Genomic DNA, 14790 nt, shown 5'->3' with positions numbered 1-14790 from the left:
GATTGTTCTTTGGAGAGTTTATAGTTTAGACTGGGCGTATCTTAACTGCTCCAGGAGCCCCGCCCACAATCAAGGCATCTTTTTGAATTTCCAGCCTCGACGCACGTCCACCAAAACCTCAGAGTTTAGTTATTCTTTTATGTTTTTATTGTTCCAGGCGTTCTTGCAGCTGCTGAGAGATAATTTTGCGGAAAAGTTAGCCTATCAAATACAAAATCATAGTTTTTTATGGTCAAGCTTTTAACGTTTTTAAAAACCATTTTGTGCTCCTACATAATGGGCACTGTCATCTTGTTTCAATCTTGTTTAAGCTGGATATAGTTATATATAGTTATAGGTGAGGAACGAGTGCACCTCCTTGTATAGTTCTTTCTCTGGCAAGACTTTTTGTGAACTGGTTAAACAACACTGTTTTTCGACCAGTAGGAACAATATTAAATGACACTAGTCGACCAGTCTTTTTGACCAATCAGCAGGCCACAGCGTTCTAGAAATGGTGGTAACACTAACGTTTTCCTTGCACGCAAAAGGCGAGATGAATAGCATGGCTACCACAAAGTGGAAATGCACCGTTGGTTGATCCCATGCAGTGATAATTGTAGTGACATTGAGGGCTATGATTGAAAATGTAATGCAGCGACAATGTTTAAACCCATCAACACAACAACTAAACTACCTGACTTTCAGAGGAGCACTTAAATGCAGAAGCAATGCAAAAAAAGATAATATTTCTCCTTTTAATTCTAATAGGCCAGTAGCAATATTCTGTCTTAAACAGATCCTCAACTCTTTTTTGGTGAATCACTGTGATGTAAAGCCCCCAAAAAATCTGATGAGATTTTAAGTGTTAAATCTCCGTCTTTGGTCGTTTTCTGCCATCTAGCAGCATAGGTGACCTCACTGTTCTATGTAATGTTCATCATTCATGTTCAGTTCTGTCATCAGAGAAACATTTGAGCTCCCACAAATGTTTTGATTTTTCTTCACTTCTCTCTCGTCCTCCTGGTTTCGACCTCATCTGTCTTTGCTGTTCAGAAACACTTTGTATCTTTTAGAAAACCTGTTCTCTTCATGTCTCCAAAGTGTGCACGCCTTCTGTCTCTGTGCTGCTGCTGCTGCTGCTGCTGCTGCTACATGCTGTCTGACAGTGTGTGCCATCTAAAAATGACTCTTCAGCTCTTCTGTTTCTTTCAGCAGTTTCTTCTTTGCATTTGATTATTTTTTTGTTTAGTTTTTTGTTTTTGGTTTTCTGTCTGATATTTCTTTGTTCTTCTCCTGGTTGCATGCTAGTCTCACAAGCGACTTTCCAAAGTAAGCATTACTCTTTTTTTCATCCCCCCCCAAAGTATTCCTGTTTCCCCCTTTTCCCACTGCAAACTTTGTCTTGTGAGCTGCTCTTTGGAATGCTTTGCCTTGAAACAACCATGCACCCATCACAAGCCTCATCTGTACCCATGTCATAGCAGATGGACTTTATTTTGACACTCAGCTGCCCAACAACAACAAGAACCTCACACACATTTTCAGATTAATTACAGCAAGTTCATTTTGTCCTCTTTTTTTAAATAAAATGTTAAAGTTTCATTTATTTAGACACATTTTTTCAGGAAATTTACTTTGACATGTACTTTGATCTCCTGACATGCCTCTGTTGCCCGATGCCCCTGAGGAAGACTGACTGTTGCAGTTGAAACATGTCAGGAGATCAAAGGAAATTTCAAAGTAACTTTCCTGACAAAAGTTGTTTGAATAAATGAAACCTTAACATACCTTTTCATATTGTTTTCCTGGCTGGCATTCAATAAACCTCACATTTCCATAGAGGATCAAATGTATAAAAAAAGAAATATATTTGTTATATAGTTTGTTTGTAGGGTGAGTTATAATAAATACAATCTAACATTGATTATGATCCAAGTGCTGCCTACTAAAAAAGAATCAATGATAAAGGATACACATGCATATATGTGACAGCAGGTATAATAATAAAGACGAATCAAAAGCTGAAAAACTAATACTGCAACTATGTGGGTACATTTATGACTTCCTTCTACCTTTCTCTGCTAACAAGCGTCCTTTTCCTCCTCTTTAAACGTCTTCCCCCTTTTACACTGTGGTGAAACTGTGAAGATAAAAGAATATTCTCCCAGTAGCATCTGAACAAAAACAAAAAAAAAATAACAATAATAATAATAATAGTGGATTATACATTAATAATCTCCACTTACTGCCAATCAATGTGCTTTATGTACACACAAAATATTGCACAATCACGTGAACCAACATGATGCATGAAGCCATTCCAGCATCAGGTGCAAGTTTGACCCCCCTGAACCCTAATGCAAGGTAGGACTCATTAAATCAGCTGCTTATCTGGGGATGTCAACATACTGTAAAAGCAATGAGTCAGGATTCTCAGGCCTGTTAAGACTTTATAGCTTCTACCTTTTAAAATATCTGCTTTATCTTTCGTCTCTCTCTCTCTCTCTCTTCATGTCGCTCACTGCTTTGGTTAACATTTGGTTTTCTCTTTAATTTTCTTCCAGTATGACAGACTAAACCTGATTAAAGTAAGCACTTCTTCTTGTTTTCATCTGATCTATTGACAGTCCCCACTAGCCCGCATTAAATCCCCTCCCTGATCCTCCATCCACCCCATAGCTGCTTTAGACCATGTCAGTCGCTCCTGTCCCCGCCAGCACCTCTCCTCCCTAAATCAAAGTCCAATGACCATTACACTTCTAACAAAAAATCACAGAAATGTTCTTTTATAACACTTAGTTGTGTTAAAATGAATACTTTAACAAAAATGTTGATCATTTATTGTCAATAGATTGATTTATCTTTGTTTTTGTTTTAATCCCAAATCTGAATGTTGTCCATTTTTAAAAAATTCCCATTTACAAAATATACAAAATAACACTAAATACTACTACTAAATAAAACAAAAATACATCAAATGAGAATAGAAACACACAAACAACAAAAATATACCAAAATCACAATGGTAACGTTCTGATTGGTTGGATTCTAAATGCTGATGGGAAGTCACGTAATGTGGCTATCCTGTGTCTTATATAGAGTATATAGAATAAAAGCCAAATAAACAACAACTATCAACAATCATGAGCTTTGCTGTATTAAAACCTGAAATCTGTTTGCATTTCTAATTTAAATCAGGATTTATTGCATATACACTGCAAGGACAATCTAAATCAGGGGTTCTCAACTGCTCTCACCCTGGGACCCACATTTTTCCACAGTCATTAAATCGCGACCCACTTTCTTTTTAGAATTCCACCAACCAAATTTAGTTTTTCAAAAATAGCTGTTGAAAACACACACATATAATTTTTTTTTAAACATAAATCTATATATTTTCCTGTGCAACATGCATTTCACAGCATGCCTGTCAAAAGAAAATGTTCTTTCAAAATAAAAGACATGTCCAACATGAGAGATATTAAGAATTTATTTGTTTTTGACAGGCTGTCTGCGACCCACCAGTTGAGAATCACTGATCTAAATTATTTACATACATGTATTTCAAAGGAAGGTTCCAAATTCATGTTTAGCTAAGAATTTATAAATTAAGTATTAACAGATAAGTCACTTTTCCAAGGGATTGTTTTCTTCTGGGCTAATCCCTTGGAAAAATACAAGGGATTGAAATTGAAATTTTTGAATTTTTTTTTTAAAATAAAAAAACTAAATTTTCCTTCCATTTTTTCCCCCCACATTTTACAAGAAGTCCCAAATACTCTGAGCTCTAAGTTACAGTTAAGTTCCTTCACTTCTTTAAAGAAAGCTGTGCTACGGCTCAGTTTATGGTTTTATGTTAGTGCCTTACTTTTTCTTCCTCTGTGTGTGTGTGTGCTTCTTTTTAATATGACACAATGGAGTCATAAACGTCACACCTCTGCACACATGAAGTCACATGGACAGTCATGCACTCCTCATTCAGACACTGTCTTCAGAGTGAGTCCTAATAACTTGTGTCTCTGTCACCTCTAGCTCAGATTAGCCCATATTAGAGGGCCTGGGGCCTGAAGCTCCACATCATCGCATACCAGCTCCAAACATCGGGAAAAAAAACCAGTGAACCTTGTCCACACACACACACACACACACACACACACACACAGGTTCAGGACATAGGACACGTGGAGAGTGTTAGGTTCATAACCAGAACCTGTCCAACATTTAACTTTGTTCAAACTTCTATCGACTGTTTTGCTGCCATCAGACACACTCCTTATGTTGGCCTATGCTGTTTGAATCCCTTCTTTCCCTCTTTCCTTATTCCCTTGATCTTCTTAAATCTTTTGAATGACCACCTGTATGTATCCTACTCCTAACATGCACTTCTCCACAGTGTAGGCTATGGGCATGGTAAATACGTGTTTTCCCCATCCTAAAGCGCTTCAATTCCACCATTATGCTTTTATTTTTGAAGAATTTCAGTTGATGCATATCTTATGAAGTTACATTTTCAAAGCCTCTGTGTGATCATTGTGGTATTTATATCTTTGGGAAGCCTGTGGAGAGCCAGAGGAGTATTTTCACTGGTTCTTCATTTCACCAATGAAACCAGGAAGTCCCTGTTTATCCCCTAGTGAGGCAACACAACACCAGTACAGGCTATACCATCTGTATCATTGTGTAGACCTGTTTCTGCTGGATTTGTTACCTCATTTGGTGAGAGACAGTGACTTTAACGTGTGGATGAGTCAAAGTCATGAGAAGTTTATGAGCTGGTTGATATTTTTTATTTTTTTCGTAATTTAGTGAAGTTCTAAATAAACCCATGTGTTGTTGTTGATATTTTGCTGAATGTTTTATTTTCTCTCTGTCTGTCTCCACAGAAGAGCCAAAGCTGGTACAATGTAAGTCCTTCTTTGTGTTTACTTACCATGAGTGTTTGTGGTATTGGATGCTGTGGGAGTGACCGCTGCTGTTTATTAGTATTAGTTTACTGCTGTACGGAACCCTGAGTGGGTTAATGGTGCTGCCAGGGTCTACGCTAACAGCAGGTGGACTTTTTTAATGCATGCAAACATATAGAAAGCTCAGTGTGTGGTTAGTCACACAGGAAGTTCATACAGTCTCTTTTCAGTCCACAAGGTGGAGTTCTACAATTATGTTCAAATGTAGCTGCTTCTTCTCACATGCAGACAGACATTCCTGCATCAGCGCTCACACTGAAAAGCAATCAGACATGTTTTTTTTTTTTTTTTTTATCAAACTGTTATTTGTTATTAGACCTTTTACCCATTTTGTGTGTACACTCCTCCTCCCTGACCCCCTCAGCATGAAAGACAACACATCCTACGAGTAAGCATGACTCGGATTCTTGAGCAAACTTCAGATCTCTTTTTGTCTCTTGTGCTCTCAGGCCTGAGGGATGTTCACCTCCCTCCTGCCCACCAGTGTTGTTACCACCTGATTGCAAAGCCAGGCTACAGACCAGTGCTCCCCAACCTTTATCAGATCGTGACCCCGTTTTAATATCACAAATCTCTGGTGACCCCAGAGATAATTCATTTTCGATCATGTTTGTTATACTCTTGTATTATATTCCAAACACAGAGTAGCCAGGATTAGTGGTTTAAAAAAGAAATAATTATATTATGTTATATAGATTTTTTATTTATTGATTTTTAAATCACTTATTTAAGTTAGATTTTTTTTTATATACATATATATCTGTTATATTATATTTTAGATTTATATTTGACAAAGTGAAAATATACAGTACAGTTGTTTAAGATTATGTTGTGTTTTGATTTTGAAAAGAATAATTAAATTTTTTTATTTATTTACAATTACCAAACGTTTCAGACGACCCCATTTAAATTCCAGGCGTCTCCGCATGGGGTTATGACCTCAAGGTTGAATAAAATTCCTATAGACATTTGGGCTTTGTTTAAAAAGACTCATTATAGACATCTGCTCAGCTAGATTGTATGTTTAAAAAAAATAAATAAGAAGAAATAATAGTTTTTAAATAGTGTCATTCAATATTGTTCTTAGTTGAGAATTGATGTATGATTATATTTATATTTTCAAATTACTAGCCATAACACGCTGGGTGATACATTCAACAGTAAGTAAATGTGTTGTCCTCAAACTGTTACAAACAGGAATAATGATTTATTTTTTTATTTTGTTGATCAGGAAGGCTTTTTATTTAAGAGTGTCCTGGACTAGACATATTTAGACATATGTGGGAACATAAAAGCAAATAAGGATAAAAAGCATTGAAAGAAATACATTAACTAACTCAAAAGAAACATGTGCATTGTAATCAATAATGGCCCTATCTGATAAATGTCAGGCCTGATTGGGTCCATGGCTTGATAGGTCAGGATTGCTTTAGCATTGAGATGAGGATCAATATTATGCGGGTTGTTTTAAATAATCTATAAATACAAATAAAAATAATTTTCATATTTTTTTAATCAAATTGTATTTGTGTGATATTTACGTATCATGTGAATAAATTGACTTTGGACTAGTAAAAATGTAAAAACCATACAATATAAATATAAAGCTAAGGGTTTTCCTTTAATTAGAAAAAACAAAAGTGGAAAGACATTGACTTGGATGAGTTAGATGTTAATAATGAATACATTAGCATTTGAAATAAATGTGGTTAGAAGGAAAAACACAGTGAGGTTAGGAGGGTTACATGTCAGTGGTATGACTGAAGGCCAGCGGTCATACAAACTTCTATTCCTGGTGTACAACAGGTGGTAACAAGCACTCTGACCCCCTCACTGTACTAAACAAACCATAAGGCCTTCTGGACGAGCCATTGAATGGAGCTTCAGCTGTGGCATTATTCACACTTTATTCTTACCTCAGCGTTGGGCTTCTCCAATGCAAACAGGATCAAATGTAACCACTGTGCTCCAATAGGGCTCGATTTAAAAAGTGCAGAAAGCCTCCAGGAGTTCTCGTAATGACTCCACTTTAACGACTCCTTTGATTTTCTCTTAACCAAATATATAAACCTAGCCCTAACCTAGAGCTCCTGCTGTCTTCACAGCACTAATATTGTTTAACAGACTTTTTATACTTCTTTGTCTCTCATTAGGGAAGCAAACTAACTAACAGTAAGAGTCATTCTGTGTTTGCTAGTCGTATCAGGAGTATCTGGTGAGTTGTGCATATTTATTCAAGTCCATCTGTTGCTTTGAGGAACTCGGTCAGTGTCATTTATTGTGAATCACCATCCAACTTCCTACATTACTCATTATGACGCAGTGTCGTTTTCGCAACTCCAATGCCAACATGTTGTAAATGTGATTAAAAAAGAGTGAATAACACAAGATTAGATTTAGGGATATGGTTTTCTCAATTTGAATTAGAACATGGACACTATTCAGTGTGTGCAACTTGTTTGTCAGGCAAGGGATTTTGGTGTATTTGTGTGATTTGTTGGCACAAAAGGTGCTTTAACACTAACCTGACTGCACTATACACTCGCTAAAGTTGTAATAAGTAGTGATTAAAGCTGCAGTATGTAAGATTTTTTTTTTTTTTTTGATGTAATTTGTTCAAAGATCCATATTCACCTTTGAACATTTTTTAACTCAAAGTGTTCTGAGTGGATTCTGGACCTCTTCTACTTCTCTTGGCTTTATATTTCGACTTTAGAAATTCAGGAGTGTGATGCTGGATTTCAGCCAATCAGAGATCTTTCTACAAACGAAGTGCTCCATTTGGGCATTACTATTGGCGTAATGCACAGCGGTTACACGGCAAAGCAAGAGGGAAAAGGAAGACTGACGTGAAGAAGCAACAGTCTATAGGCTCAAACATATTCGGATGGAACAGACTCACAGAGGTTCCTCTGACTCGGTATTTGGGGCAGACTGTGTGCGGTCCGCTTTGAGTGCGCACGCAGTCTGCCCCACATACTGAGTCAGAGAGAGAGAGTGATAACAAATGGGATAAATCGCTTGTAAACCTAAGAGAAACATAACCAAGGTGGAGAGAACAGTCGCAATTCATTTGCAGTGTTGATGTGGAGTGTCTGTCTGCTGGAATTGCTGTGTGAGCTTTGTGGAGGAGGAGAGGCTGTGAGCCTCCTCACAGCAGCCAGTGATACATGCTTTTATATCTCTAAAATAACAGAAAACTCTCCAATAACATAAGATAAAGTCCCAACATTTGTCAATAGTCTCGATTGAGAAAAAAGTCACAAAGAGCTCAACAGTTCACAAGAATACCGGTAAGAAACGATACGTTTCCATACAGGGAGGGGAGTGGGAAGCGTGGTTGTTTCTATACAAGTCTCACCATTCTACAAACTGCAGCTTTAATAGGGCCCTAAAGTTTGGAAAACAACAGTGATACAGTAGACACTCTGATGTTAGGACTTAGTGCTGTACCACATGTTGAGTTTGTGTGAAACCAACATCTCTGTATGGCAATGATGACCTCCCATGGCACTGAATCCACAGTGATTAAAATCCCACCGTCCTAATGAGAGTTCTGAGCCTGTCAGAGATGGTCATGGTCCACAATGGCTTTCAGAGATCCACCTTGGTATTAACCTAACAAAAGTCTGAGAAAGAGATTCCAGATACTTGCTAGAATTTGTTTTATTTTGAAGCCGTAGTTCTTAACCTTGGCGAGTCATTTTCACGGGTTCAGCAGGGGTCAAGATACACAAAGTAAAAATATGTTACGCAAGATACATTTCCATGATAAACTAGTTTGTTAAAAGTTAATTTATGAAAACATTGTTCATTCATAATTATAAATTTCTCCCTGCCTTGGTAATTGCATGAGGTTTCACATTATGAGGTGAAGGAAGCTGCTTGGGGCCAGAATGTCTAGGCTGGACTGATAGCGGCTCACTGAATGAATGGATAGAAAACTGGAAAAACATTGATCAGTCAATCAATAGAGCCTCACCTTATTTTCCGTTTAATGGAAAATCCCATCAGCGATTGAGTACAGTCCCATTGTTGATCGCCTTCCAGTGTGCAGTAAAACCACACCCTGGTTAGCAGAACCAGTTGCTTCCATCCCCTGCTGTTTGTCCAGCAAGTTAATCATCAACCTGATCGATACGCTGCACATATCTGCAGCTGTGTCTCATCCGTGATCGCACACTGTCACCTGTACTCTGTATGTCGCATCTCGGACAATGGACACTTTCTTTGACTCATTTGGAAAAGGAAACGTCTGAGGGATACGTCTGAAAACTCTCACATTGTGAAGGAAAGCCCTTAAACTTGCAGCAAAGCAATTTTTACCAATAATAAGGTAATAAGGACTAAAATATTTTTTCATCTTTTTTTTCATCTCTATTGTCTGCGCCGGGTCAAAGGAGGACTGGGAGGAAATAACAGCAGAGGAGAGGTGGGACTTGTTGTTGGATTCTAGAGCCCCACTGTGGGCTGAACGTTTGCTTCATCCAGGACTGGAAGTGGGGGTTTTTTTGTTGTTGTTTTGCAACACCTCATTTTTCTCTCGCCCTCTCCTTCAGCATATGATTTAAAACTTGCTGAATTCTTTTTTCTTTTTAACCAGTTAAAGAATTCCCTATCATGCATGTGGACCATACACACGTATCGGAGCAGTGGACCTTTCCCGCCTGCTGTGTGTGACACAAGGGGATCAAATACCAGGACAGCCAGAAGGATCTCAAAACCAAGTCAAACTTTCCATGCCTTCAAATGATCAATGCTGTACTTAAACCATAATAGAACCCCCCCCCCCCCAAAAAAAACCCCATCTATGTTTGTCATTTTTTGTCAATCCTCTCCAGTCTGAGACCCTCTGCAGACCCTGTCAAGATTGATGGTGTTGTTTTTCAAGCAGAGGTAACTAGAGGTTACGTTCACATCTGTTTCTGTAACTCAATCACTCTGTCCAACTGCAAGAAGGACTACAAAAATACTGCAAGGGACTGAAAATATAGCTTTTTTCTTTCCTTAGGGTCTTTTTTTTTTGTTGCGTCCTTGTTTGTAATAGTCCTCAACTCCATAAAGTCAACTTACTTCCTTCTTTACTGGTTGTTAACAGTTTAATTACAAGAAACTCAGACTGGGACAGCAACAGACACACTGTTATGAGAAGTAAACACACACAAACAGAAAAAAAGGAAAAAGCGACTGGCGTGATAATAAAGGACTTGTTGGCTGGGGTTACTAGAGGGCAACGGCCATTACTCCTCTCACTGTGTGTGAAAGGAAGCGAGAGAGAGAGAGAGAAGGACAGAGCGAGACGCGGATCATGTGGCTGGAGAGCGCGGTGTCCACAGCTCAATGCTGAGCGGGAGCAGCTCCTAAAACAGGGAGGGGGACACTGCAGCTTCCAAAACTCTGGAATATTCTCCAAACTACACTGTGACTGACAAGCTCTCGCTGAGGAGCACCGGATCTGGAAAAGCTGTTCTGATCTGGGAGTCAAACAGGAATTCAGCGTGGGGACTATGGAGCTGGATGAGGAGGATTGTACGATGTCAGACTGGGAAGCCGTGATGGCGCTGGATGAGGCGTTGGCGGGGTGGCTTCTGCAGGGTCCAGCTAGAGGGGAGTGGGGCTGGGAGTGGGGCTGGGCTGCCTCAGACCTCCAGGATCCTGAGTGGGACACTGAAGAAATTCCTGCTGTAAGTTGAGCTCTCGCAGCTAACGAAAACACCTGGTGGAGTCATTTTGGGGTATGGGGGTGAAGCTTACAGGACCTCAGCGGGGACAAACGTTTGTTGCATTTGCTGATGGGATCATTTCTCCCTGTAATTCCCCTGCACTCACTAACATCAATATTTTGGTAATGAGTCATGGCTAGTTGGATTCTTCTGTAGGTCACAGAGGCCTGATCTCTGCAATAATCATCAGCTCAGTGGCTCAGTTTGTTGGTTATCTATTTGTGTGTGTAGATAAATTCCAGATGCTCATTATCTAGAGAAAAAAATAGATCTTTCCAAATATGATTTCCAGGTTTCTTTTAACATAAAGCAGATGTTGATTTTATATATAGTTCCCTCCACTCTGATCTAAAAGAATACAATCATGAAGTACCTCCTTACTGTATTGGCAGCTCTTGTATCCTGAAGCTTTCCTGTGGAGGGAGGGAAAGCCTTTGGCACGGGAAAAGGCTCCTCTTTTTGCACACATTTGGGGCTCATATGCATCCTGCTGCTCAGGCTCAGCCTGAGTACTAGTATTATTATAGTTGAAGTGATATCCTGCACGTCCTTGGTTGGACTGAGTTATTGGAGGCATGTTTACATTTGAAATGCATAGTTTAACTTCTTAAATCAAGGTAAAAATTAAAAAAAGTGAAAAATTAAACCTCTGCTTGCCTTTCATATCAGTGTAGGTTAATTCGCTGCATCAGTCAAAATCCAAACAAGATGAAAGCCTTAGTGCAGTGGTTCCCAAACTTTTTCTGCTGTGCTTCCCTTGGAAGAATGGAAAGTTCTTGGGCCCACAACAACAACAAAAACGGGTTAAAAAAATTGTGACTTTTTTTGAAAGAAATCAAAATTGGGACTAGACATAAAATTTGCAATCACAGTAATAAAGCTCTTTATTAATGTGACAAGAAAAAAACCTTTTCTATTTTTCATGCTCAAGGTTCAGAAAGGCCATTCTAGCACACACACCCCTTGCGCCCCTCCAGTTTGGGAACCACTGCCTTAGTGTTAATAAAGTAACCCCAATAATCACATCTAACATGCTAGCAGTTTTAACATAGAAATCATACTGGCTAATGAGAACTAACAACACTGCAGAGATGCACCAAGAACATGAGAGAGAGTTGTGCGAGTGACTGATGGAAGCATGTATTTGTGTGTGTTGTTTCTGACTCTGGCTGTCACTGCAGGTGCTGAGCCCGACTTACAAGCAGCGCAATGAGGACTTCAGGAAACTCTTCAAGCAGCTTCCCGACACAGAGAGACTCATTGTGGGTGAGTGGATGCCACAGACACAACCACTGAGGCCACGCCAGGCCTGCTGGGCTGCAGGTTTGAGTAAATCAGAAAACTCAGAGGAGCGCTCAGTGACACTGAGGGACAGACCAGCTGAGAAAATGTTTCTCCAGCACTTTTAACTGACAGGACTGACATGACTTAAAATAGACTTGGTCGTACTGGATCCTAAAGCCCCAGAGCTGAAAGCACTTGTGCATTTTGTGCAGCTTAATTAACCCCGGGGGAACATATATCGAGATTCAAGATATATGAAGATTTCTGTTGTGCCGATATAGAATATTACAATATTGATATATTTTTATTTTATATCTTATTTTATAATAAAATTCGCTTTTTAGGAGTCGCTACAGCATGAAAAGCAGAGTTAGATGGATCACTGAGTGCATCCTAACCCAGAACTTTCCTCTAAACAAGCCACACTACAGAACTTACTCACAGACCTTATTTACTATGTAGTTTTGGGAGAATTGATAAACAAGCTTCATCTTTATTTTAACACAGTTCCCAATGAATGCAGCTCTAACTTCATTTAAGTGTTTTTTGTAGGATTTTTGTTGTTGTTGTGGCAATTTATTTCTCTTTGTTCTGATTCTCTATTTATTTTTCAATGTATAAAGTAGCTGGAAGTCTGACAACTGCTTATGAACATCTAAACTGCTTCTACTGACTGATCACATCCTACTGTCACACATGCTTAAACAGTTAATGTTGCTGCACACATAACGAAGGCGGTAATGGATGATAATTGTGCGCTATGTCACTGACTCTTGTATTATCTGCTTTAACAATGCAAGGACTTGCCATTCTTTCAATAGAACACTGGAATGCAGTGAAATATCAACTTGAACTACCTTCAAGGACTTAAGAAGCCTTTGATTTGCAAACAGTTTCTATTGAGTAAGAAATATCACACATTGACTATTCTTATTCATCAGTAACCTTAACTTGTTAGACTGTGTATGTATCGGTACCCAACTGGAACGTGCATGATTTAATTCTCCTATTATCCCTGGGATCAATTTGACCCCATTTAATGTTTATCATTAAAAAATAATAGTTAATTTTTTTTTTCTTTTTGCTTAATATTTCATTAATTTTCCCTAATTTGTTGGGTATTAATTTATTATGCATAAAATTATCATGATGATATTTTTTCAATGTGCTGAACACATATTGCACACATTGGTGTACCTCTGGGGTCAGTGTGACCCCAAGCTGTTTTAGTTGTGTAAAACTTATTTGTCTGTTGTGCTCTGTGTGTATTGCAATCTGCACACGCTCTCTCTCTTTCTGTCTCTTTAGAAAATGTCCTCTAGGAAAACGTTTACTGTCAATGAGGTTTTGGAACAGCTCTTTCACAGTGAAAGTGACATAGAGGAGAATATGTCTGAGGCAGAGGACTTTATAGTGAATAACCCCAAATATGTTGCAAAAAAAAGTAAATAAATATGTTTATGAGAGTAAAGGGGGGTCACCGACATCAATCAATTCTGTGAGAGTCATGAATGTGCACCCCAAATTAGAAAAGATTTGGATGAAAGATCTACAAGATACACTAACTCTAACACTGAAAGTTTGACCTGATGGTGGCGCTACAGGAAAGGTCATATCATCACCACAACAAATATGGTTCACACTCCTGTGGTCATTAATGTTGTCAGTAAATTTGAGAAGATTTGGATGAAAGCTATTCAAGATAAAATAATTCAATTTTAAAAGTTTGGCCTGATGGTGGCGCTAGAGAACAGGTCAAAGTTTCATTATGAAGGTGTTGTTTATGTGTTCAAAAAATAAACAAAATGCCTGACACAAAAACTTGATCAACAATTTTCTGAAAATCATTTTCTGGAGGTAAATATCCATCTGACCCCAAGGGCAAAATGTGTTAGTAATATGTGAGGATAATAGGAGGGTTAGTTTTCTCCTTATTGAGTCTATACTTCATGTTGCAGATTACTCTTGTGCTCTCCAACGGGACATCCTCCTGCAGGGACGACTCTACCTCTCAGAGAACTGGATCTGTTTCTATAGCAACATATTTCGATGGGAAACACTGGTACTGCTTTTTGCTTCCTTCAGATCCATATTGTTTCATTGACAGTATTTATGTCTGAACAGTGGGTTTTTTTGCTCGCAGCTGACCGTGCGGTTAAAGGACATTTGCTCAATGACAAAGGAGAAGACGGCACGCCTCATTCCAAATGCCATCCAGCTCTGCACGGACACCGAGAAGGTAAAGTGTAGAAATCCAAAGTATCTTGTACAATAAATGTAATGTATTTCTTATCCTGTCATTCATTATTGTCTGTTATTTCTTGCAGCACTTCTTCACCTCATTCGGAGCCAGGGATAGGACGTACATGATGATGTTCAGACTATGGCAGAACGCACTACTCGACAAGGTGAGAACTCATCATGATATAATCTCTGTTGGTCTTATATGAGATAGTTATAATACAATATACCCACTTTATGTGTGTGTGCCCTTTGCAGCCGCTGTGCCCGAAAGAACTGTGGCATTTTGTCCATCAATGCTATGGCAACGAGCTCGGACTAACCAGTGACGACGAAGACTATGTTCCACCTGACGACGACTTCAACACCATGGGGTGAGTTACAACAAACACATTCAAAATCAACACTTTTAGTCCATTTTCTATACAGTAAAAAAAGTGACTCAGGATTTCATGCTATTAATCAAATCCAAAGATAAACATTAATTATTAAGTTTAACTCAACACTAATTTACACTGCAGCTCAAACACTATGGTCACTTCTGTAGCTGCTCAAAATTATATTACTTTAACTCTCTAATAAAGTGAATTATGTCT

General features: G+C 38.6%; 1 protein-coding gene across 16 annotated transcripts in view; it reads left to right on the top strand.

The window, feature by feature from the left end:
- Positions 1-14790, top strand: part of gramd1bb (GRAM domain containing 1Bb) — a 122323-nt gene that overhangs the window by 93583 nt on the left and 13950 nt on the right. For 7 of the 16 annotated variants that reach the window (XM_028463991.1, XM_028463982.1, XM_028463977.1 and 4 more), the window contains 8 exons: positions 1291-1311; positions 4866-4886; positions 5311-5334; positions 11851-11935; positions 13912-14015; positions 14097-14192; positions 14281-14361; positions 14453-14568. In XM_028463991.1, coding sequence (XP_028319792.1) covers positions 1291-1311; positions 4866-4886; positions 5311-5334; positions 11851-11935; positions 13912-14015; positions 14097-14192; positions 14281-14361; positions 14453-14568 — 548 coding nt within the window. Of the gene's footprint in view, positions 1-1290; positions 1312-2546; positions 2571-4865; positions 4887-5310; positions 5335-9785; positions 10631-11850; positions 11936-13911; positions 14016-14096; positions 14193-14280; positions 14362-14452; positions 14569-14790 lie in introns of those variants that run through there. The other 9 variants (XM_028463986.1, XM_028463985.1, XM_028463983.1 and 6 more) reach the window with 6 other exon arrangements.

Source organism: Gouania willdenowi, chromosome 13 (assembly GCF_900634775.1).
Source record: "Gouania willdenowi chromosome 13, fGouWil2.1, whole genome shotgun sequence".
Taxonomy (NCBI): Eukaryota; Metazoa; Chordata; class Actinopteri; order Blenniiformes; family Gobiesocidae; genus Gouania; species Gouania willdenowi.
The sequence above is the reverse complement of the archived record's forward strand: the minus strand, read 5'-3'. Positions and strand labels throughout refer to the sequence as shown.